General features: G+C 37.1%; 1 protein-coding gene across 2 annotated transcripts in view; it reads right to left on the reverse strand.

Moving 5' to 3' along the window:
- Window positions 1–3,416: 3,416 nt before the first annotated feature.
- The window catches only part of ccdc50a (coiled-coil domain containing 50a), a 47,633-nt gene continuing 23,964 nt past the window's right edge, over window positions 3,417–27,085 (reverse strand). Inside the window, exons 3-12 of one of the 2 annotated variants that reach the window (XM_079808520.1) lie at window positions 23,945–24,074; window positions 19,701–19,791; window positions 19,363–19,462; window positions 10,649–11,491; window positions 10,235–10,359; window positions 10,104–10,148; window positions 9,918–10,022; window positions 7,131–7,225; window positions 6,942–7,048; window positions 3,417–6,850 (exon numbers count right to left, since the gene is read on the reverse strand). In XM_079808520.1, coding sequence (XP_079664646.1) covers window positions 6,831–6,850; window positions 6,942–7,048; window positions 7,131–7,225; window positions 9,918–10,022; window positions 10,104–10,148; window positions 10,235–10,359; window positions 10,649–11,491; window positions 19,363–19,462; window positions 19,701–19,791; window positions 23,945–24,074 — 1,661 coding nt within the window. In that variant the 3' untranslated portion in view covers window positions 3,417–6,830. The remainder of the gene's footprint in view (window positions 6,851–6,941; window positions 7,049–7,130; window positions 7,226–9,917; window positions 10,023–10,103; window positions 10,149–10,234; window positions 10,360–10,648; window positions 11,492–19,362; window positions 19,463–19,700; window positions 19,792–23,944; window positions 24,075–27,085) is intronic. The other variant, XM_079808519.1, reaches the window with a different exon arrangement.

Here is a 27,085-nt window from a genome sequence, read left to right on the forward strand (position 1 = left end):
AAGTTCATGTCAAAACTGCATGCGCCCTAGGACTGCCTCTCTCAAACCTGTCAGATGTCATTCCTGGAAAGACAGCCTGGGGCAACAACGACACTGTGGGAATCTATGTGGCTTTCACTCTGCTTATATCATAGCTACAAACATAACTTTTTTTTTCAAATGTGGAGCGAATTATGGATTTCTTTCACAAGTTGTAGCTACTACAAGAGCGCCACAGATTTGACACTTTTTCTGGAAAAGGAAAACTCTGTCATAAAGTGTTCAAAAAGATTTTCCTTCATCTTCAGAAACAAATGAAGATTTCAGTCCTTCCATTGAAAGTCTATTGACACTGGAAAACATTCATAAAGAGATTTGTGTTTTGAAGATGAATGAAAGTCTTGAGGGGTTTGTAACAAACGGAGCCACTAAAGGGACACAGTGATGAAAAAAAAAAAATTTCTGAGGAAATGAAATGTCATTCCATCACCATGTCCCTTTAGGGGCTCTGTAGGAAAGACGGTAGCCTTGTCTAATTGATGACAATTTATGACTGAACTATGGCTTTACTACTTCGAGTTCGATTTGCGTTTCAGGCGTCTGTAAAAAGCAAAACTATAACCAATATGGTGGACTTATTTTCCAAGTAGCTATAGTCTGATCGGTATTTTTTTATTTAGCAGAATAAGTTTTTACACGCATATCCAACCTGTTTGAGTTTAATTAGCACTGACTCGACACACCCTCATGTGACCACCTGTACCGGTTTTTCCTGAAGATGTGCCGCAGGCTCATCGGCCCGAGAAGGGTAAATGACGAGAATTAAAGGAAAGCCAATAGAGCTACATTCACACCTGCGCGCCGACACACCTAAAAGCTTCCACTTTTCACTCACAGAGGAGAAAGTGTTGAGGTGAACAGTTTAAAACTGTTTGGAGGTTGCCATTGCTGAGTATTGGGTGTGTAATTATCGACGTTTCGACACGAGACTCGCTTTTGGACCGCGGTTGCTGCGTTTCTCTCAGGTAAGCAACTGTCACAGTCGGGGAACTGTCGTGGAGCCGTTTGCGTAACTGCCAGACGGTTTAAGTGACATAGTTGAGTGTGATATTAAATATGATACAAACAAAACTTACAGAGCCTAGGTGTTCAGTCATGGCGCGTTCGTGTTTTTTTTTATTTTTATTTAACACATGTAGCGCGTCTCAGACTGGCGGTTTGCTAGTTGCGTCGCGTCTCACAGTGCGTTGCGTTTTTAAGATGGCGCGCCAAGTTCAAATAAAACTGTTTAATGCTTCTCTTTTTTTAAAGGGAAAAATACACGGATTTGTGTGGCTCTCACTAAACAAAATTGTTTATGTAGGCTCGCAAAATCCTACTTTTGAGAGCCTACAACCACTAAGTAGGAAAATGCAATGTGCATGTTACTTTTGTGCCACGGTGTTTTCACTGCTAAATCAGATAAGAAAAGAAAAGGAAAAGATAAACTTCCAAGAAATGAAACGAACTGTAGGAGGCAAACACTTTCACCTTACGATTCATAGCTCTTTAGTCCAATTTTAAATTTAATAGGTTTAAATTAATAGCATGTTCAAATGACAAATTTGACCAGTTAGCTTTTGTTGTAGCCTATTTCAATTTGTAATACTTTCACTGTCATAAACTCACCTTTTAAAAGTACAAATATTCCATATAATCCCCTAATATTAGGTCATAAAACGGCATAGGCCTATGCTTATCATACAAAATTGGGAAGTGTTTAAAATACGTTTTTACTGTAGATGAATTATCACTGTCCCTGCTTAAAATGTAGCTAATATCAACCATTGATGCTCCAAGATAATTTTCTGGTAGGTTATTAGGTTCCTTATATTGGACATGTGGATGAGATTTTTCAAAAATGAACTGGTGTTTTATTTCAGATGTTGCATAACACCTGTTTCCCTGGAGTTGTTGGCCTGTAGTGCACATTGCTAGGAATCGTGGCTGAGATGAACACTAGGATTTCAGTCATTGTTTCTAGTAATGGGCGCTGCGGATATTCAGCTTCTTGCCAGGAGTATCTGGAGTCATATCTACAATCCTAATGAGAACAAGGTCCAATACGATGTATGGCACATAAATAAATGTATTGGTCTACAAGAAACACTTTTGGTTGCCGCTGGATGGCAGTAGAACACAAGGAAATTGACAACGGACAACTATAGGATCTGCAGTGTTTCAACATGCAAGTAACCGTGAAAATCTTTGGCATGTTGGTGAACCTGCCCAGGAGAGGCATTTAGACTTCCTCATTCATTTGTAATGGAGGCCTTTATTCAGAAAATAAGACACCAGCGTTTGATCATTCATAGCTATTCGTTTTATAGCTTCTCTTCGTTTTCTATTGTCAGTGACAAATAAAGATGATGAATGTTTATGATGGCTTCATGTGTATGAAAGTTATTTTCCACCCAGTTTTAATTTAATGAAAGTGTTGTATCCACAAAGTAACCTCTCACAAATAATTACATAATTCAAATAAAAATGATTAAAAACAACAAAATGGCTTCTTGGATAGTGATACTTAGATTTTTTTAAATGTATATTACCGGTCAAAAGTTTAGAAACTAAGACTTTTAATATCATGCATTTATTTTATCAAAAGTACAGTTTAAAAAAAGTTAGATTGAATTATTATAACTTAAAGTAACTGGTTTCTGTTATAATATATTTTAAAATGTAATTTAGCTACTTCTGTGATGTCAAGGCTGAATTTTCATAATTATGTATTAAGTGTCACATGATCCTTCAGAAATAATTAATATAATTTATCAAAGTTGAAAACTGTTTTAAGTTATCATTTTTATTTATATAAGTACATACACATACTTTGAAATCATGATACACTGCCATTCAAAGGTTTGGGGTAATATATAAAAAAATATATTAGGCTAATACTTTTACTTGGCACAGGCACATTAAATTGCTAAAATAGACAAACACATTTTTGAAAGTAATATTACAACAAAAGTTATAATAAATGCTGTTCTTCTTGAACTAGCCTCTTCAAAGAATCTTGAGAATCAGTTTCCACAAAAATATTAAGCAGCGCAACTGCAACATTAAGAATTGTTACTTAAGCATCAAATCAGCATTAGAATGATTTTTGAAGGATCATGTGACAATGAAGACTGGAGTAGGCCTAATGATGCTAAATTCTGCTTTGCATCACATAAGTTACATTAAGATATATTACAACAGAAACCAGTTAATTTAAATTGTAATATTACACTAACTGTATTTTTGATCAAATAAATGCAGAGGCAAATAATTGGCAATAAATAAAATAAAAAAATACACATCTTACCGAATAGACATACAGTACAAGACCTTCTGTCAGGTTATATCCTGGAATCAGATATGGTGGATTTCAAATCATTCATTGACACAGACATACCCTTTAAAAGTAATTTATTTGATATTTACAGTTGGCCAGTGGAAGCTATGAGTGTGCAAGATACAAACACTTTTCGCCGGTCACCAAACGTTTCCAGCAGCAGCTGATTGTAAAAGAAAATGGCATGAACGTCTTCATACATTGAGTGAAAAATTCTAAAGTCTGTCACTCAGTCACACACATACACGTACATTTACAATGGCATATCAGGTGCGAAAAGGTCAGTTTGCAAAACTTTTGTAAACCAGAAGTTTCCCCCCAAAGAACAAACAGATCATGTGACCATCGGATATTGTCCAGTTTTACAGCAATGCTTTTTTTAAAATCCCTGAATGTTGAACATTTGGCACTGGCCAATCCAGCCAATTAGTATCAGAATCATAATACAATTTTCTTTTCAAATACTACAGCGCACTGCGATATGCACTAGATTGACACAGCACTGAAAGAGAGAGAGAGATATGCACATTCATCACTAAAACACACACATAGTGATTCAAAACTGATTCAGTAATACAATTTACAGAAAATGTTCTTAATCACCTTGTAAGCCTATAGCTGCATGGCAACACATGATATTTTCCCTAAATGTTTTTGGACACATTTCAGGCCATGCCTTTCATTGGAATGCACCAGCACAAACTAGCATGTTGACATTTTCATGAGAGCACTAGCGATCGAACACTGGTCTTAAAGAGGCACTAATGCGATACAAAAGTAGCTGCTGTCTTAAGTTGTCTCTGTACAGGATGCTACATGTAGCCCACACAATCATATTCCCATTCCCAAAAGCGAAGCGGAATGTAATCCCTTTAGAACACATTTGACAGGAATATGGAATGTAAGCAATAATTGATTAGTAAGGATTAAAAAAAAATGCCCTGATAAAGTGGTGCATACGGCACTTTCCATGAATAGGGTACAAAATGGGTTTTTCTATTAAATAAATGCACATATCCCTTGCTAGATTTATTATTTTGTATGATCTCATATAGCAACAACATACTGTTAAACCTATTTGAATGACCAAAAAGGCAACATTTGGTCCTAAACTAATCAGCTTTAAGTGAATGAGAATTTAGGCTAGATTTACAACAGTGTTACTATTCATTTGTATAATCAGTTATAAAATGTAATTTTTTTTCTTTGCTAGAAATAAACAATTGATAAAAATTAGTCACAAATTGTTTTTATATTTAGACAAGTCTGCTTAAACTGCAAAAAAAAAAAAAAAACTTTTCTGAAGGTTTCTTTTCATTGTTTGTTGAAAGAAAAAAAAAAAACTTCTGAAGAACCCCCAAACAAAACCAAAATAACCCCCTGATAAGATTAATCTTTTCACTGGTCCTGGAACAAAAAGCAAAATAAAACTCTAGAAGGTTTGTTTATTTTTTGTGCTGAGTGGCAATGAAAAGATGAACCTTCATAAGTTTTTTGTTTTGTTTTGTTTTTTTTTAGCAAAGAATCTAGAAAATATGAACCTTCGGAAGTTTTATTTTGCTTTGTTTCATCTTTTTATTGATTCTTTGTTAAAAAAAAAGCCCAAACAAAAAACAAAACTTCATCTTTTCCTTGATCCTCTCCTGAAAAACAAACAACAAAACAAAACTTCTGAAGATTTATATTTTCATTACCACTGCTAAAAAAAAGCAAAACTTCTGAAGGTGTTTTTTTTTCCATTGATCCTCTGCTGAAAAACAAACAAAAAGCAAAACAACTTCTGAAGGTTCATATTTTCATTGCTACCCTGCTGAAAAAATAAATAAATAAACAAAACAAAAAACAAAGCAAAACAACTTCTGAAGGTTCATCTTTTCATTGCCACTCTGCTGAAAAAAAAACCTTATGAAGGTGTTTTTTTTTCATTGATCCTCTGCTGAAAAACAAACAAATAAAACAAAAGCAAAACAACTTCTGAAGGTTCATCTTTTCATTGGAACTCTGCTGAAAAAACAAAACTTCTGAAGGTGTTTTTTTTCCATTGATCCTCTGCTGAAAACAAAAAAGCAAACCTTTTTAAGGTTAATTTTTCATTGATCCTCTGCTGAAAAAACTAACAAATAAACAACTTCTGAAGGTTAATTTTTCACTGATCCTCTGCTGAAAAAACAAACAAATAAACAAAACAAAACTGCTGAAGGTTCATCTTTTCATTGATCCTCTGCTAAAAAAATATTTTTTTTTCCCAAGAGTTTAGAGCCTTATTTTGTACGCTATTTGTGGAAAGTGCCAGATAACCGCTGCCGTAGTCAAACATGTTTGCTTTTGATCTGTTTGCTGGTCAGTTTTTATGTCCCTGCTTAATATAAGTTTGCCACCAAATGCAAAGCACTGTAAATCCGAACACTGAGATATTAGCATGAATTGCATATGATGATGCAAGCAAGAAAACTGTTTACATCTGTGCCAATAGCAATGCTACTACATGCCTAAAAACTTGTATTTAGGATTTTTATTGAATCATAAATAAAAAATATAAAAATAAAAAAAGTACAGATGTGTTTTTGGCCATTTTTTTTGTTTCCGGACGACAAGATTCATATAGACCCCCACAGAGTTCACATTCAGCCAGCATGCATTTGAACACTGGAGAGCACATTAGCAGGTCCTGAAGCATCTATGAAGTAGATGAGATGATCGCTACGGACACTGCAGGAAATATCAGAATAACAAAGGCACTCAAAGGCTGAGCGTCTCGAACCCTAGCTGTACGTGAGCCCACAGTGTGCGTGGCGAGTCTCTCACAAATTATAATGAGGGCAAATGAAGAAGCGTTAACAACCTCACCTTGATATTTGATTGGTTTGAAGACTGAACCTGCTTATCGAGATGCCGAGATGTGTTAGAGCAGGGCTGCTAATTTGCATGAAATAGTTCTCCAGAAATTTGATCGCTTCGGTTTATGCTAACAGTCTCTTGGGATAGACCGGTGAAAGGGTCAAACAATATAATACGAATTAAAAAATAAAATATATCCTCTCAAAATAAATCAATAAATATATAGCACAATTCAAGAATATGTTTTCCATTAAATAAAAAAAAAAAAACATTTCTGCGGTATCCTGATCGACAATGCAACGTGGAATCAAGATCAGGCTTGAAGATAGATGCCAAGAAAAGGGATATTCAAAAGAGCTGTGCAGTAGATCCCTTCCTGTCCAATCATCCACACTAAGACAAGCAAACAGGAACTGTCCCTGTCGCCCAGTAGTTGATAACTCCAGGGTAAAAGACTCATTCACAACACGAAGAGCCGAGAAACTTGGAGGAAAAAAAATCTAATTAAAGTGTCAGTAGCTTCTGCCGAAAGCCTCGTGAACTCAAAGTAGTTTCTGAATCACTTCCTTCTCTATTGATTCACAAAGTAAAGGGCCGAACGGACTCATGATTGGGCAGCAGTGGAGGCTTATGGTCACTGTCTGTAGTAGGCACCTAAAAGAGAACGAGATAAAAGATGTGTATATTAAAAAAAATCATTCGCATTTGACGTGTGATACCTCAGGTGTACTGGTGCAGTGTGAACCTTTGTACGCCGCCTCTGGTCTTGATGGAGGGCGAGGGGTGTACGGGCTCTCCACATAAGCATAGCTGGGGTTTATGTTCTCATAGTGCTGTGTAGGAGGAGGAGGCCTGGAACAAAGAACCGAGAGGAACGTCAGACTCCTGTAGGACTTCTGACCGTGCAAGGGTGTTAGTGAGTCAGATGTAGTACCTCACAGGTTTGTGGTTGCGTGCTCTCTGGTGCTCGTCCTCTCTGCTGCGCACCTCTTCTCGCATCCGTGGTCGTACTACCTCTTCTTGCACTTGCTAATATGACAGAGCGGAAGAGAGCATGTCAGAAGTGTCGACAGGGTCTACGTCACCAGGCCCACATGGAATATTGTGAATTTCAGCAGCATCAGCATTTATTATATTGTCCGTTTTACCCTATACATGGCTTTCAAACACCTCTACATTAATTTTGTAAATGATTTACATATGCATTTAAATATTTATTAAATACATATTATAAATATTACAATATTTTGTATACAATTTATATTTAAATAATAAAAATACGTGTGCGTTTGTTTTTTTAATAAGTTTTTTTTTTTTTTTTTTAAATGAACATGTAAATATGTAATGTAAAATTTACATTTATATATCCATCTATATATATATATATATTTTTTTTTTTTTAACATTACATATTTACTACTGCAAAAACGGTCCTGAATGCTGATTGGCCAATACAGCATTCCAACCATGCTCAACCCTTTAAAACATTTTTTTGGTATGGTTTTTATTTAAACCATTAAACCATATTATATGTAATTCGTGATGGCAATTTCAAAACACTGCTTCATAGGGGTGTAACGATATTCAAACTAGGGATGCACCGAATCCAGGATTCGGGTTTGCTTTTTGTCGAACCTTAGAATTTTTTTTCCACTGAACCCTAGGCTTTGACCCCTTTTTGAACCCTAGGCCGCCGTTGATTATGGGAAGGTGTTTACTAGGTGGACCGTTCGAATGCACTCGTGAACAGAAAATGTGTTGTTTGGCAGTACTTTCAGTCAAAAGAAGGCGATTCAAGTCGAGCTACATGTTCAATTTGCAATGGCGATTTGTCTCGTGGTGGCAAGGACCCTAAACAATAGCCGCTGTTAAAACATTTGCTTATGAAACATCCGAAAGAATACGAGTTGTGCATGAAGGAATCTACAGACAGCAGCCAAAATGCAGCAACTTCAGGTACGGCAAAGGAAGGACAGTCATCTTGGCATAATGTTGCCTATAATAATTAAATTAAATGAAAAAATACACTGCTGTAGGGATGCTCATTTCGGCTAATTTTCCCAACGACAGCTGCTCATTATCCGATTATTAACTGTTACCTGATAAGATTATAATATTGAATTGGCATTAAATGAAAACACAATAAGCGAGTGTCTGTGACCCATTAAAAAGACACTTTTTTTAACTGGTTTATTTTACCGCGCAAACAGCAGCATACAGATCAGATAAAATATAAATAAAAAGAATAACATAAATAGGCCTATACTAAATATTTTTCACTTGAATAATTACCAAATTAAGATGACAAATACAAAAAATACACTGAATCCGTTTGAAGCTTTGAAGAACGGAATAATTTTTTAGTCAAATAAAAATAGCAGGTTTTTAGCATAGAATAAAAAGTTTTTAAGTAACACTCCATGATGTGATGTCTGGAGCGCAGCCTGTTGCCAGTTAAACCAGCGGCAGAAAACACTTCATATATTAAGCGCAAGAAAAACTACGATCATGCAACATAAGTCATGAAATAAAAGCAGTCATATGATTCATTAACAGTTCATGTTGGTATTGTGTATTCGCCATGGTAACTGTTGTTTCTATAACCCCAAAATGCCACTTTATTTTCACTTCATGTTAATTTGTATTTTTAAATTAGTGCTACTTTGTGTAACAAAAACTGCTATTTAATAGCTTTAACTTATAGGCCTATTCATTCATCATCAGTATTAGTCATATTCATAGAATGTATGTGTTTAAGTAGCTAAATTGGAACATTACTTGTGTGTGGTCATTTTTTTCTTGTTTTTTTTTTAGGCATTTATTTCATTTTAGTTTTTACTCAGGTTTGCTAACTGCTCTAAAGAAAACGTGAAGCCAATGTATAAAGTTTATAAAGACAATGGTTCACCGCTAGGGGGCGATGCTCTCTGTGAACCCATTGAACTAGTGTCTGCGGGTTTTACCTGATCTCTGATCAGTTTTATACATATGTAGACGTTTAAATTAGACATAAGTATAATTCAAAGGGATAATAGTAGTTAATAGTCTCGTATTGGCCTGTTTATCTGAGCCATCCATGGAACAAACAAAACAAGCCCTTACAACTGATAAAAAGAACATATGAAGAATTCATCCTCTAAAAGCCACTTCGGTACTTAGGTAGAAACCTATACAATAGAAGCCTGACAAAAATGCTTATTTTAAAGAAAACCGTCAGATGGACAGTCTTAATATATACACTTAATATTTAATTTTAATAGATGAGTAGCTAATTGCATTTGAAAGATTTTACTTTCAATAAAACATTTGCAATAGGTGTTTTATGCATGTTTGGCCTGGGTTTTTGTTGCATTTACACAGTTCTGACCAGCAGGGGTCGCCGTGGAGACGCGTGTTAGACTGTTTCAGTGTTTCATGAAGCCTCTGTCTGCCACTATCACTATATATAATATGATCTTAAAGGGTTGAGCATGGCTGGAATGCTGTATTGGCCAATCAGCATTCAGGACCGTTTTTGCGGTAGCTCTGTATAGTTCTATGGCATCGCTGCCAAGGAGTAATTAGCTGGTGAAGTGGATTTTCTTATTGTAGAGTTATAAAAAGTCATGAGCATTGTAATGTTTGAAACGGATGTCATAATAAATGTCAGTAGACTGGCAAGATTTTAAAACGAGCAGTTCATTCCTGAACAGTTACATAAGGTCTATAAGTTAGTGCTTACCTTGTATTCCACCTCGGGTCGTCTTCTCTCTATCACTTGCTTCTCCTTCTCTTTCGATTTCTTATACTCCCTTTTCTCTTCCTCCAATAGCCGTCGGGCTAATTCCTTAAAATACACCCAAAATAATTAGGTCTGGAGGTTACAACAACTTTGATTTTGAGGGGGAAAAAAAGAACCATGCTGTACCTCATCTTGAGCAACTTGAGCGGCTCGTTTGTCAATTTGACTCGCCTGTAAAAAAGATTTACGGTTACTTTTTTTTTTTTTTATGACAATCACCAACAATTAAAACCACAGAGAAGATTCACTCAAAATACCTTAATTTCTTCTTCTTGTAGCTTGCGTGCCACCTCCATGTCTTTGAGCTCCAGGTCTTGCATGTCTAAGTGGGCCAATCCATGTGTTGCTTCCTTCATGCCATACTCTCCTCTAACCTTCCGTCCTGCAGGGGGCATTAGAGGATATCAGCCCAAAGAAAACACTACTGAACTACACATCAACCTCATCATTTATTCACACAGTAGCCCATGCAGCCATTTTTATTTTTGGGATCGAGAAGGAATGATCAAACATGCCACAGGCAAGATTTAGTGCACAAGATTCCCACAAACCACAATCACCAATGCATTGGAAAAAGGAAATCAGAGTATGCCTTGACAGCACTCCCACCACCAGATGGCACTGCAAAGTCCAAGAAGGTTCAAATCAAACACGCCGACCCAGGTCCATACCTCTCTCTCTGGAGGAATGGCCAGGGGACCGACCCTCATTTGAAGGGCCTCTGGGCTCCTCAAACACCTCATTAGAGCCAGACGGGAGCCTCGGCCTGCTCTTGAGATTCTCCCACTCAAGGCTGTCTTCTGACAATCCTCTAGTTGGGGTGAGACTGTTTAGTTCTTGCTCTACGCTTCTGTCTCTGCTTTTGTGCCTCCCTCTATTCCCATCTCTCCCTTGTTCTCTTTTTCTGTCTCTGCTACCATGTCCATAGCCATTTCTGTCCATCTCCCTGTTTATGTTTCTACCCCTGTCAACCCCCTTGACGTCTCCGCTAAACAGTCGATCTTGACTTCTTGTCCGGTTTCCATCTCTTGGCCTGTCCTTGGATCTCTGTCCATCCCTTTCTCGTTCTCGATCCCTGTTCCTCTCCTTGTCCCAAACCCTATCCTGGCCGGCTGAGTAATCCTTGGGAGGTTTCTCCTTCCGCCGCACCACAGGCTCCAGGTCGTCCCATTGATCTTGCTTCTTTCTTCTACGAGGTTCTGTGCAATCGAGATCGAGAGGTCTGTTTCTCTCTTTCAAGTTATCTTCCGAGTATTTCGTGCGCCGCTCAGGTGAGTAGTACTCTAGGATCCTTTCCTTGCTTGGAATCTCTGGATGCCTAGATCGGCCGAGTTCAACAGGCTCGCATTCTGCGTGACGACTACGGGGATGTTTTTTTCTGTCTGGCTCGGGAGAGTTGTACGGGGAAAGAATTTGATTGTAATTGTGATGCTTCTCTTTTCTGTAACCTGGAGAAGTGGAATGGGTACTCGGCTCTTGCAAGTCTGGTTGAAGGTGCGGGAGGCTCCTGGAGGCTGTGTGAAAGTGAGTGGAAGGTAAAAGAAAAGGTGGAGTGCAGAACAAGGAGGGAATTAAAACTTAACCGGGTTAGTACAAAAGGGTTAGTTCACTCTGGATAATGCAGGATGAAAAATGGTAATGGTAAATAAAGCTATTGCTGTTAATTAGTACCAAGCCCTTCAAATAAAGAGGTTACAGCCAGGGTCCAAAATTAACTATGCCACACATCCCATAGTCAAGTGACATATGTGTGTGTGGGTCATTAACAAATAAAGCTTCAAAAAAGTTGTTTAAAAAAAATAAAAATAAAAATAAAAACTGATATAAAATGAGAGAGAGAGCTGCAAACCTCTTAACTCTGCCACAAGGATCATTTGGATGATGCATTATCATGGTTTACCGTTATCATTAATTCATAATAAAAGAGCCATGTTTGCAGTTGTGCCACCCTGACATTTGAGAATATACAAAATGCTGGACAAAAGTTTTTCAACTCTCCTAACAGCTTTAAAACTACTGATATTTATGCCAGTTTGATGAAAGGTTTCGAACCTAAAATAATGCCATAGTATTTCGTTAAAAAAAAAATTTATCATTAAAGGATTCGTTCACTTTTAAATAAACTTTTGCTGATAATTTACTCACCCCCACGTCATCCGAGATGTCCATGTCTTTCTTTCTTCAGTAGAAAAGAAATTAAGAAAACATTCCAGGATTTTTCTCCATATAATGGACTTCAATGGGCTCCAAACGGTTCAAGGTCCAAATGACAGTTTCAGTACAGCTTCAAAGGGCTTTAAACGATACCAGACGATGAATAAGGGTCTTATCTAGCAAAACAATCAGTTTCTGCAAGAAACCGAGTAGTATTTGTGCTATTATTTGACCTCTTATCAGACGAACTTGATCATCTCTGAGCTCCGCCATAACTTCCGCTAAGTGAGGTCAAAATACGAGCCTGGTCATAGATGTATACGTAGATGCCTGATTACCGCCTGCACGGATCAGTAGAATGAGGCACCTACGATCGATATGAAACTGTCATTTGGACCTTGAACCGTTTGGAGCCCATTGAAGTCCATTATATGGAGAAAAATCCTGGAATGTTTTCATCAAAAACCTTAATTTCTTTTTGACTGCAGAAAGAAAGACATGGACATCTTGGATGACATGGGGGTGAGTAAATTATCAGCAAAAGTTTATTTAAAAGTGAACTAATCCTTTTAGACACCATTTGAAATAGTTTTCTTAGGCCCCGATCAAATTTTTTACAGTGAGAGGCACCTTTTTAAAATAGTTTTCTATTGGCAGTGATCGCTTTGCACGCCTGTTATGCACCCCGGGCCCCTCACGTTTTAACCGCCTGCTGCGCCTCACGTATCTGTAGGAGCACTCGAAGTGCCTGAAGTTAAAAATGTACAAAAAATATATTCAAACTAAATGGGTTTTATAGAATAAAGTGATTTTAAAGTGAATTTATCTAATTATTTTAAAAGGAAATAATGCACTTTGACACAAAACATATGCAAATAATGTCATTGACCCATATATATATATATATATGGTGTTTTGTTATGAGGGGTTTATTTTTTGGTTAAAATAACATGCTTTCAGTGCCAACCCACATATTAATTCTTACTAAACAAATGCAGACTTTTCTGATGTGCTCAACTGGAGTTGTTATAAACAGGATACAAAATTAACACTCTGCAAGTGTCAAATGCATTTTTTTATAGATTTATATATATATATATATATATATAAAAATCTATAAAAAATGCATTTGACACTTGCAGGGTGTTAATTTTGTATCCTGTTTATAACAACTCCAGATATATATATAATCTATTTTTATATTTTATATATTATATATATATATATATAAAAATCTATAAAAAATGCATTTGACATATGCAGAGTATAATTTTGTATCCTGTTTATAACAACTCCAGTTGAGCACATCAGAAAAGTCTGCATTTGTTTAGTAAGAATTAATATGTGGGTTGGCACTGAAAGCATGTTATTTTAACCAATAAAATAAACCCCTCACAACAAAACACCACGGATTCATAGTATTTTAAGCTGTTATTTCACATTTGGTTTATTGGCTGCAAACCAGTTTATTTCTCATTTTAACATTCTAAAATCTTCAGAGATTTCTAAATATCAATGCCTTAATCCTTTTTCTACATCAAAATCTCAAATTAATGCATATTTTAGGCGTTTATAAAAAGGCCCATGTGCATTTTCGTTCATATTAATGCCAACAAACCAAGAACTTTCGACCTTTTCGACTGCAAATATCTTGTTAACCCTTCTAAAACCATTTCTTTATCACAGATTCACAGGTCGAGGGTTCAGATAAACATGTCCCCACACATCACTGCAGAAACGCAGCCCCGGCCTAATTGTTTGCATCCCGGTGTGTGAGAACAGAGCTTAGCTATGCTGTCATGGTTCGATAGGGAGCGAGAGAGAAAGAGCTAAAGATACGCCTGCACAAAAGCGCTCTCGGAGATGGTGAATCTTTTATGTTGTGCCCTGTAGGCGGGTGCTAATCTGTGTTTGTCATAGCAGGGTCCTTACGAACAGAATTTCAACGACACAAAGAAATGCATTACGTGCCGAAGTTTCACTTTAAGCTTTATGGGTTTTGGGGAAACACACTCTTCATTAAGCACCTATGAATGAAAGGTTTGAATGAGTACTTAACGAGGCGAACAGACCCTATGGGTACGATACTGGCTGACCAGCAAGAGGCCCTAAACACGTCCAAATGATTGCATGAGAGAATGATTACATAACACATGAATGCAAACACTGGCACGCAAGGGCAGCCATGCAGGGCGGGTTGCGTTAACAGATGCAGTGTTGACATGAACAACTTGCATGTCCGGTTTTGTAGCATAAGTCACTAAATAAAAAACTCGTAAAACTCATTACGAATGCAACATGGAGGCAGGAAAACCTTACCACAGATCCCTAATGTTTACAAAACAAACGCAAGTTGCACACTAACATGCGGTCAAGTTAGTTGACATTTTGTCTAACTTCTCAACAAACTGATGAAAGTATCTGGATGGCTTGAGGCTTGAAATGCATGAAATGTGTTCATTACTGTAATTGCTTCCTAAAGCATAAGTACCTCAGGAAAGCCCAATGCACATAAGAATGTGTGCAAGAATGTCAAAACCTAACATAATTGGTCCTAACTGCATTACATTTTTTTAAACATTTTATTATTAGTATTTTCAACATTCTAATATTTTGTAACATAAAATATACAACATATTAGAACTGTACAAAAATAAACATGATTAAACAATTATTTATATTTGTAACCATTAAAATGTGCATATAATAATATTAATCATAGAAGAAAAAAAATATATATATAATATATATATATAATATTATATATATATATATATATATATATATATATATATATATATATATATATATATATTAGTGCTGTCAGTTAAACGCGTTATTAACGACGTTAACGCAAACCTATTTTAACGGCGTCAATTTTTTTATCGCGAGATTAACGTTCTTTTTGGTCTAACAAACTTTGTAGTTTTTTCACATGCTGTTGCAGCAACTAGTAAAGTTAGAAAAACTACAACACCACTCCGGATGTAGATAGACCGGAAACAAAACATCAGGCACGCTGCGGCTGCCCACACTTGTTTGGGCCATTAAAAGAGTAGACGTGGATGGCAAGCGTGAGACGCCGAAATGAGAAACGTATTATGCCATGGTTTAACTCAGGGGTCTTCAACTAAAAGTGCTTGTCTTGAGCGCTGCTTTCTGCTCTGATGGTGCATTCACACCGGACGCGAATGAAGCGTTTTGCGCGAGTGATTTAAGTCAATGCAAAGACGCAAATAGACATTCTGCGGCGCGAATTAAGCGGCGTGCATGTCGCGTCATTCGCGTCCGGTGTGATTCTGCATGCTTGACCGCGCGTCTGGGTCTGAACGCAACAGTGAGCATTGCAACGTTAACTGTTTCATTACGTCAAAAGGCTTCGCGGTCCGGATTTGGACCGGAGTCCGCTAGTTGGCGACCCCTGGTTTAACTGCACTATAGGCTGAGTCCTAGTTTACCTTGCATGTGCACTTTGTAATTTTATTTTGTATCACCCTGTTTTGATCCCTTAGAAAGGGCTGTTGAAGGGGCTGTTTGTGCAACAAAGTATTTTTTTCACCCTTTTATTGATGGACAGTGTTACATTGTGTGAGCGATTATTTGCTCCAAGTGTGAATGACTGCTTCAAGTGAGAATGTTGGTGTGAAATCGAACACTACAGTATGCCAATGTTGTTTTCAATAAAACAAACATTTGAACAAAGCAAGCCGATCCACTTTTCTATGTTGATAAGAGCATTAAAATAAGAAAAAATAATGGGACAAAAAGAAATCAAGGGACATTTAGAATAAATAAAAATGTGCGATTAATTGTGATTAATTGTGAGTTAACTATGGCATTAATGCGATTAATCGCGATTAAATATTTTAATCGTTTGACAGCACTAATATATATATATATATATATATATATATATATATATATATATATATATATATATATATATATATATATATATATAAATAAAAATCACATCTGGAACTAGTCTTATTTTATTATTATTTATATTATTGCTGTCAAATCGATTAATCACATCTTATGTAAACACAAACTTATTTAGGATATGTGCGTGTATGGTGTATAATTATGTAAATTGTAATACACACACACATACATGTATATATTTAAGAAATATTTGCATGTTTATACTAAAAGGGGGCGGATTCTGAAATCCACTGCCGCTTCAATATACCTATATATTAGGGATGGGCAACAGTGGTCGAGTAATCGAGTACTCGAACGTGACAGCGATCATCGATCATGAGAACGATAATCGCCCTGAAAAAATATATATTTGTCTCTTATTTTATTGGTTATTGCGTCGTTTTGCGCGGTACCGGAGGTCTGATTGGTTGGCGTTATACAGCACACCTCCAGATCGCGGCGAAATAAAGTGAAACTGAGGCGTGCATTGCAGTGATGTCTGGAATCACTGATCATTAAATGGTTAGTGCAAGATGTGCAGCGCCAATCTGTCATAGCCTACATAGCATTATAATGAGAACACCGTGGAAAATGCTGTAAATTCTCTGTGCTTAGTTTCCCGTGTATCAGCTGATCCACAGAGAAACTAGCGAGAACACTCAGACTAGCGCGTGAAGTTCATGTGCGCATTCGCGTCCTTTTCTGCAGATGCAGAAGATTACCTTTATGTTGTCTATCTGATTAATCTAATATAAAACGCGTTTGGTTGAGCTTAATAAGCTAGCAAAGGGCTGCCGTTATACCGGCTGTTGTTCATTCTCTTCAGTTTCAGCTCAAATGCATTAATGCTCGAGCTCGACATGGTTTAGAGACAGATATTCTTTTCAGATAGGTTATTTCTTTCTCAGAATCATTGACATTAGTAATGGAGCAGTGCTATACTCTTCTCGTATTTTTTAACACTAGACCTAGTTTATTTAAAGTTGTTTTTCGTTATGGGTTAGGGTTAGGTTTGAAAACGCGCAGTGATGTCTGTAAACGCTTCGATCATGAATAATACAATTAAGTGCATGATGTGCAGAGTCAATCTGTCATAGCATTATAATGAGAACACGATTTTAATAAAATGTGTCTGTGTGCTTTCGTTGTCCGTGTATCAGTGTTGTTAAGGGAAGAGCGCATTCAAAATGTTCCGTTTCAAACCATAGCCTGTAAAATCTAGCACGCTGAAGTTCACGTGCGCATTCACGTCCTTTTGTGTTGATTTATGTCGTAATAGGTTCATAATAATCTTCATATTAACATTGATATAGGGTGCGTTTGGTTGAGTTTATTAACCAGCTAGCAAGCTCTGCAGGGTGGTGTTATTTCACAGTTTCTGCTCAAAGGCAATGCTCGATATTACTGACTTGGTTATTTGAGACGGTCATTTTATAAAGATGTTTCTTTTTCAAAGACATTTATGCATCATAATCAAGCAGTTATTTTTAGTTTTATATGTTCATGTTTTCATATACCTGTTTTCATGTCACGTTTGTATTTGTCAACAACCATTTTCATAACAGTTTTCATTATCTCAATGACGGACATGCCCCGCCCCCGAGTACTCGAGTACTCGTTTTTGAGACCTATCGATGATCGAAATGAGAAATTGACAAAAATGCCCATCCCTACTATATATATCCTAATATTGCCTGTACTATTGTCTGTACCTCTCACTGTGAGAAAGCACGTGTTATCAGTATGTTTTGGGAAACTTTCTGGTTAGAACTGGAGCTCAATCAACTCCAACCTTGGAGACACTGTGTATCGGTGTATGTGCGCAGTATTCTATGTTACAGATCAGTATTGGAGGTGGATTATGGGCATCCTAAGAGATGGGTGGATTTGTTGTTCTGGACGAGCTGGCGCCTGCTCCAGACCTGGAAGGTCACTACGTGCCTAATTGCGGGGTGAAAGCGTCAACAAGTGATCTATGGACACGTGAATCTGATTAACTGACAATGTGTGGAAATTTACTATGACTATCTATTTTCTCTAAGCCAATCAGAATCATTCAAATTGCAGTAATGACGTGGCTAGTCCTTGAAAAGAGTATAACTGTTGAGAAACTATATGTACGGGTAGCGGAGAGAGGGAGCGCGGCCTACGAACTCCTTGTAAAACTTGAAGCTGGCTTCTGCTGATGAAACTGCCAACTATTCTTCAGTAAATTTTTCTTTAATTAATTGCACTCCTGACTCTTGGTTTTCTTTTTTCACTACTGGTCCTGGGTCCTAAACTGTTACCCTAACAGTACTGTGTGTGTGTGTGTGTATATATATATATATATATAACAATTATTTTTAAATATATATGCACATATATAAACATAAGAATTATACACAGTACACACACATTATGTATACATTTTATTTTAGATGCGATAAATCGTAATTAATCGATTTGACAGCACTAATACTATTATAATTTTAGTAATATTTTCAATTAGATATATTTGTATACTTTTGTGCTTAATTTCTTTTTTTGTCAAGCTTATTAAATGTTTTTTAATGCGTCTATTTAGCTTTTTTTCAGTTTTTGTAATTTTAGTACATAAACATTTCAGTTATTAATTCAGTAACCGGATTCAGCAATTAATACACACAGAACCAGTGTAATTTTTGGTATTATTTATATACTATCATATTTTATATTCATATTTTGAATTGGCTTATATTTTCAGTTTTCATTTATAGATTCGCTTAATTTTTTGTTGTTTTGCGCTCATATTTTCTGAATCTTTTTACATTTATTTTTATTTCAGTTTGTAATCATAGTACTTATTTCAGTTAGTTGCAAAGGCAACATTTCTAAATTCTTGTTAGTTCATGTTTTCATCCGATATCTATATTTTATTTCAGCTTTATTTCAATAAACAAATGTTTTTAGTAGTTTTAGTTAATAACAACACTGCTCAGAACAATAATGTGCGAGTCTTGACCGATTCATTGCAAGAAAGTTATTTTTTTTCTGAATCAGACTTTACTGGTTGTGTTGCATATTTGCTTTTGTGCCACTAATTAAAAAGTATTGTATGTTGATCGTTTATTGAATTCACTGGCTACCATGAAAAGGCATTTCAAACTCAGTACTGTGGTAAAATATTTGATTGTGAGCTGTAGATTCGGCGAACAGCAGTGCAGAAAACCTTGCAAATGCAGATTTTCCAGCAGTCAAAATGTGTTGATGCGAACACGCATATTCTATTCTCCGAACCTTATCTTTGCTCGACTGCACACCTTCCACTAGGAGGCGCTCTACACACCTTTATCTTCATAGTACTCCTCTTCAAAGTTTGCATCCATTTGCTTCTGCCGTTTTCTCTCCTCTTTCATCTCTCGCTCCTGCAGCTTACGGGCGATGGCCTAGTGGAACACATAAACAAATTCAGAAGAATGAGTGGAGGGACAAGCGTTGCAGTGATGTAACAAACATGGGTGTGGTTACACCAGTGCCTTACTGATGAATAACACACTGAGAATGCCAGTATGTGCTCTGAAGTGTTGAAGTAACGTGACTGCTGTGGGCGTGGCTAAATCACTAGTGTATCAATGACCAACACAACCCGAGAGTGTGAATGGCTGGAAGGCGGCCTGTTCTCACCTCATCTTTCTCTTCCTGCTGCCTCAGTTGTTCAGCCTGCCGGACTAGTTGTTCTTGAATCTCCTGAGCCACTTCAATGTCGATCCGTTCCCTGACAGGACAGAGGGAAAGAAAACACTTGAGTTTCTACACTGTGAGCTTCTCAAATCAGCCACCATGGCTTTCTCTTCCTGTGTCTGAGAAGAAATTGTTCTTGGAAGACCAGTCTCTTGCATTGAGGGCAATGGGCTACAAAGAAACATGTTCCTATTAGCTATGGCTGTCACCATAATACATTTTAGCTAAATGATGTTAATGAACATTTTTTTAATGATTAAGAAGTAATTTTTTCACAATAAACTTGGAATCAAACAATAAAACCAGCGTTGTTTTAGCATAATTTATAAACTATTATAGTATTTATTAATATGTTGAATTAGTTTTTAGTTATTGTAATTTGTATGATGTGCTTTTGTCATGTTTATTAGTCTAATTAGCTTGATTTCTACTTTAGCAATTTTAGTACTTACACTTCAGATAGTATATTTTCATCCAAGTTAATTTTTTCCATTGAATATTTATATTTTATTTCAGCTTCATTTCAATTACCGGAAATTATTTTTAATAGTTTTAGTTAACAATAAACGACACTGAATAAAATTACAATTTTGTAAATTTTTGTAAACACTGCAAAAGGGGTAGAACATGAATAACAACATTATAAATAATTAAATATTTGCTGATATTGAAATATGTTAAATATGAATATATGAATATAAATATGAATATAATATGAAATATAAATATGATGATTAATATAAATAAATACAAATAATACAATGATCAATAATAATACAAAATGCAACAACTTCACCCAGATAGAAGACAAAATGTTTGTGTAATAAATTGCTTAAATGTATTTGATCCTAAAGAACTGAAAGGACAATCTGGTGTCCTGTTAAGATTTATACAAGTTTGAGAGATTAACTCACAAGTAATCAGTATGTGATTACCGTTCGGAGAGTAATTAGTAAAGCAATCCCATTACAACCTAGTTAATGTAATTAGTTTGACTCAAAGCCACGTTTAGGGCACTTCAGAAAGGGGGCGCCATTTGTAGGAGCGTTCCCGACGAAAGTGAATGACTGAATCCCTTCACAAATCCGTTAGCAAAGGGAAAATGTGATGGTCACTTTAAGGAAGTAATTTAATTGTTTTTTGGTCATGTGACCTAGGGTGACAAGTCCTCGTGATTAATTATAATCTAGATAGGGCGTTAGAGTTGGAGTTAACATATAAACAGAATAATTCAAGTTGTTTTGTCTTGTGATACATTACACACATTTTACATTTACATTGTCATGCAATAATAAGATATTCCTGTTGTCATTTACATTTATGCATTTAGCAGACGCTTTTATCCAAAGCGACTTACAACTTGGGGGTACAATAAGCGATTGGTCGTGAAGAGTCGAGTGAGCGCAACAAGTGCCTGAAATACTTAGTCCGTGTACATTTCTCAGTGTAGCACAGGCTAGAGTAGGGAGGGAAAGAGGAGGAGAATTTTTTTTTTTTTTTTTTTTTTTTAAAGGAGGTTAAGTGCTCATGGAAGAGATGAGTTTTTAGTTGACTTTTGAATGTTGTCAACGAATCAGCGTTTCGGATGGCGGTGGGTAGATCGTTCCACCAGCTGGGAACGTTGAAAATGTTCTGGAAAGGGATTTTTTGCCTCTCTGTGATGGTACTAAAAGCCTTCGCTCCTTGGCTGAACGAAGGCTTCTGGTGGGGGTGTAGAGTCGTAGAATCGAGTCAAAGTATGCAGGAGCTGAGCGCGTGGTGGCTCTGTAGGCAAGTGTCAGCGCCTTAAACTTGATGCGAGCAGCGAGTGGTAGCCAGTGCAGAGAGATGAAGAGTGGTGTGACGTGGGTCCTTTTGGGCTCGTTGAAGACCAGACGTGCCGCTGCATTCTGGATCATTCGAAGTGTTTGGATCGCACAAGAGGGGAGTCCAGCCAGAAGCGCATTGCAGTAGTCTAGTCTAGAAATAACCAGGGCCTGGACAAGAAGCTGTGTTGCGTGTTCTGTTAGGAACGGTCTGATCTTCCTAATGTTGTAGAGCGCAAACCTGCACGAGCGAGCTGTCTTAGCAATGTGTTCTCTGAAGGACAACTGGTCATCAAATGTAACTCCAAGAGTTACAGTGCTTAACTTTGTCGTGGTAACATTCCACATGAAGCTAATGAGGAAATTACGTGGTCTTTCATTACTTCTAGGGTTGGGCCGATAGATTATGCCATCGTCCATTGGCTGACAGACATCACGATGTTGAGCCAGCATCGAAGATGTTCCCGATCCCAATACAAATTACATTCAAAACAGTTCAATGAACACAATTTAAACACTAAGATTTTATTGTGCAAAAACCGCCAAACGAATTAAGCTTCTAGATGTTTTACACAAACTAAACCAATGATATTAAAATGGTGGACGGGGGTCCATGTTTCCATTCGGATGCGAGACAGAACGCTAGCACCATTTTCCTGTTTCTAGTTGAAGTGAGCAGAGCCTCAAAAAGTGGTGCGGATCACACCACAAGCACTCAGGATTGTTTATGGTAATTTACATTTACATTTATGCATTTGGCAGACGCTTTTATCCAAAGTGACTTACATTGCATTCAAGGTACACATTTTATGATATTTCAGCGCTATATCCTCTAGTAGTTTTATCTGAAGCCAAACGGGCTTCATTCAAGCCCTTTCAACTCTGTGAGCATTCTCTCTTTCTCGATGAGAGCGCGCCACATTAACGGAGCTTACCGTTCAAACGCAACCCCCCGATGTCATCGTTTCACTGTAGACATCGTCTGATGCCAATTTGGTAGACATCGCCCAACCCTAATTGCTCCCTTCGCCAAGTGTGTTCCAAGCGGACTCATTATGACACACAAGTGCCCGGCTGCCTTCAAAGTCCCCACTTCAAGGGCTTTGCCCTTCTAAGTGAGTAGGGCACAGGGATTCTCACTTCTGTTTGGAATGCCCACTATCAGGCCTAGCACTGTTTTTAAAGGAGTCTCTTTTGCTCACCAAGGCTGCATTGATTGGATTAAAAATACTGTGAAAACAGTAACATTGTGAAATATTACTACAATTTTAAATAACGGTTTCCTCTTTGAATACATTTTTACATTACTCAAGTCTTCAGTGTCACATGATCCTTCAGAAATCATTTTAATATGCTGATTTGCCAATCAAGAAATATTTCTTATTATCACCAATGTTGACAGTTGTGCTGGTACCCATTGACTGCCATAGTATAGAAAAAAAAATACAATGGAAGTCAATGAAACTTCCATTGTATTACCGACAATCTTCGAAAATGCGGTTACCGACATTCTTCAAAATATCTTTGTTTATGTTCAACAGAAGAAAGAAATTTCGCACAGGTTTGGAACAACTTAAGGGTGAGAAAATGACAATTCTCATTTTTGGGTGAATTATCCCTTTGATATTTTTGTGAAAACGGTAATGCTGTTTTTCCCCCAGCATTTTTGATGAATAAAAAGTTTAAAAGAACAGCATTTATTTGAAAAAAAAAAAAAAAATCTTGTAACATTGTCGATCAATTTGACGTGTCTATTAAAATCTTGCCGAGCACAGATAGTGTATATTTCTAACAAACGAATGGACGACTAAAATACGTAGCAATATCTTCTACTGCAATGTCTGAGCTGTGGAATGAGTCTCCCCCCAGGCTTTGAGCTCTGCCATGCTCAAACTCGGATGATACCATCAGCTCAGAGGCCTTGAGACGTCGCCCAGCAGGAAGGAACAATATCCGCATGTGGCATGAGCAGAAGTCAAAACATTTTACTGCAACAGCGTGCTACGAGACGACAAGGCCTTCGTGTTCAGACACAAGCTCAAAGCGCAGCAGGAGCCAGACTAATCTGTATTACAATCGGTGTTTAAAGTGGAGACACAACTTTAAAAAACAAGAAGGACTGATTTAGGTGTTTGATGTCATCCACTCCTACTCAAAGTACACCTACTTATCTTAACAGACAGCAAAAACAAGAAGCAATGAGGCGTCTGCTATCAGATGTCTGCTGTCGAGAGTTGGGGAAGGTCAGAGAAAAGAACAACCTTCCTCTCCAGTCTCCACATTCTTTCACAAAACAGGAACAGTTCGGTCTGACCTTTAATCTCTACATATCGGCATCTTTCTGGACTCATAAAGGCTTTTCAAAGTGTTCAGGTCACTCACATGCGGCGATGTTGTCTCTGGCTCTCGACTTTGGCCCGCAGGTCCTCTTCCTCCTGCAGACGTTTGGCCACCTGCAGGTCCTGCTGCACCAGACGGCTCTTGTGGACGTTAGAGGCCAGGTGGCTCTCGACTGGAAGAGTAAGAGAGGAGAAACCTGTCATTGAGATGTCACAGACACACTTCACACCATGGCTAATGCAAATAACCCAACCAATAAAGTGCACACATATTAGGAGAAGTGAGTAGTGAACACACACAAGGCGCGTTAGGTAATTTCCTACCGGTATCGAGAATTAAACCCACAACCTTTGGGTTACCAGTCTAACTCTCTAATCATTAGGCCCACGACTGCCCACATATCTTAAATCTGAAGCACATGATATTTATACAAATTTGTAAGAAAACTTATTTATGTCTTAATTTTAGAGATGCACGAAAAAGGCCGATATAACAAACCGATGGTTTATTAATGAAGGCACTGAGCTGTATAATGTCTGCTGCATAATCAAAGATTATAATGTAACATTCCTGCTGTCTGCGTTTTAATGTTAATCAAAAAAAAAAAAAAAATTTGCTCCCTACTCTTGACTAAATAACTTTTCATAAGGATTCATTTACACGGGAAAACACAGACGGAATCCAGTCATAAAAACGGAATTTACTGCATAACGCGGAATGTCACAGAATTTGTCAAAGTTTTGATGAATAAATAAAACGTGGGTCAATACCATAGACCGTAAAAAAATATGGACGACGACACGACGTGACTTCATTGGCTTCCGCTGAAGTAACTGAAGCCTCCGGAGGTCCGAATATGACGCTGACATCTTGTGCAGATTTGGGACAGAGTCTGCGCAGTAGTGATCTCGGGACCAGAGTCTGCGCAGTAGAGAGCAGGAAGTAGAGGTGCGAAAGCTCCAATCTCCTCCCAAAAATCCAGAAAAAAGTCTGTTGGTGCCTCAATGACGACTTCACTCAGAGAAGCCGTCAATCATGACGTCACACCCCCCATTTTTATAGCATCAAATAACTAACTAAAACTAAACTTATTTAAAAAACGAACACTTGAAATGAAATCAGCGTGATAAAAACTGCCTAAAATGACAGAAACCAACTTTTGGAAAAAATTATTTGAAGTATAATTTGATTGTTTGTCTCGCGTCCATTAGAAAACACGGAGGGGCAGGGGTTAGGACCTACACTGGGACCAGCCACCTGGGGACTATCGAGGCACGGAGGCTTCAGTTTCTGAGAGGAGTGCTACAGGCTTGGTCAGTACACTTAAAACTATTTGCTATACTAGTACCTGTGAATATTAAACTGCAAAAAGACTATTTAAATATGAATCCTGCATGTTTTTGTGTGTCTCTTTGTGAATGAATGGCGCAGACGCGTGGTTTCATTTAACACACACACACACACACACACACACACACACACACACACACACACACGTTTTTCAGCCTCTGCCTCCTCAATATATGAGGACATGAATGCATGAACCTCATCTCCAGTCACTTCATGAGCATTTTACCGTTTCATTCGACAAAATCTATTGTCATATCGTAAACACACACACACGCACAATTATAATTACACAATATTAAAATGTAAAAATTCAGTATAAAAAAACCTATTGCAAAAAAATGTATAATAAAAAACAAAATATATTAGTTTTTTGTGCAATTTTTTGAAAACAAAAAACAAATTAACTGAAAACAACTGATGCAATATTAATAATAATAATAATAATAAAAACAAAAACAAATGATAAATTCGTTTTTTTTAGCCATTTGTTTGGCAAGTTTGTAAAATATGACTGTGGACTAATAATTAAAAAGACAACACTTTGATTGACCGCTACGCCATATATAATAATATGTCATTGCATATTATATATTTTAACTGAGCGCACATGCTCTGAAATGGCAATTTGAGGGGTAACAACAAACCAGTTGCCATTTCAAGGCCGAGTCAATGTGCTGCGTCGACAAGGCAGTAAATCGTAGACACTGACGCAATTCTAGCCGACACAGTGCATCATCTTCCCAAAGTCTGAACGCTTTTTATTGATCCTGTGACTGTGAGCACACGCTATATTTAAGAATGAGTACCAGAAAGAAAAGGAAAAAAAAGCCAAGAATTGAAACATTTGTGTGATAGATATAGATCAAGTCAGTCAAGGCAGCAACATTTCTTACAAGGAGCTATTTGAACATTACAAAGAGAGAGCGAGACCTTTTCTGGCTTTCGTTCTCTGAAATTCTTTCAGTTTAGCACCATCTGCTACTGGGACTAAAAGTTGATGTGTGACACACAAGCTGATGAAAGGTCAGGCCTGTTGATTTAATGGTCAAAGAAGCTGCTTTTGTTCAATTATAAAAAAACACTCTACTAGTGTTATTGTTTTAGGTATAGTTCACCCAAAAAGGAAAATTATCCCATGAATTACTCACCCAAGTCATCCAAAGGTGTATATGACATTCTTCTTTCAGACAAATACAATTGGAGTTATATTAATAAATATTCTGGCTAACCCAAGCTTTATAATGGCAGTGAATGGCAGCCCAAAATCTTAAAACCAAAAAAGTGCATCCATCCATCATAATAGTAATCAGGGGGGGTTAATAAAGGCCTTCTGAAGAGAATCGATGGGTTTGTGTAAGAAAAATATCCATATTTAAAATTTTATAAAGTAAAATATCTAGCTTCTGCCAGGACCTTCTAGCATAAGGGTCGACCGATTATCGGCGCCGATATTAAGCATTTTTACGGTTATCTGTAATTTTCAAAACCGATAAAATAATTGAATTTTGAAATGCGTGCGATCGGTCTAAACCGATTTGTTTTGCTAAAAGGAGTTCTAAAACGAATACCAGAGGGGAGGAGGTGAAACTCATAGTGCATAGGGTGTGACTTATCCATCAATATACTCTGTTTTTCCCAACACCTGCCTTTGATACAACGGAGCCATACTCATCTGCTTCTTCCCAATTATTTTACTTCCCTGATTTACAATTTTTTCCAGACAGTTCTTTTTTTTCGGGTTTATGGAATTGAACCAACACAGTAATGAAAAAGATAAGAGACTCAATAGAAGATCTGTAAAACATACACATCAATGTTTTATCGACATAAAAA

This window comes from Gobio gobio, assembly GCF_949357685.1.
Source record: "Gobio gobio genome assembly, chromosome: 24".
Classification (NCBI taxonomy): Eukaryota; Metazoa; Chordata; class Actinopteri; order Cypriniformes; family Gobionidae; genus Gobio; species Gobio gobio.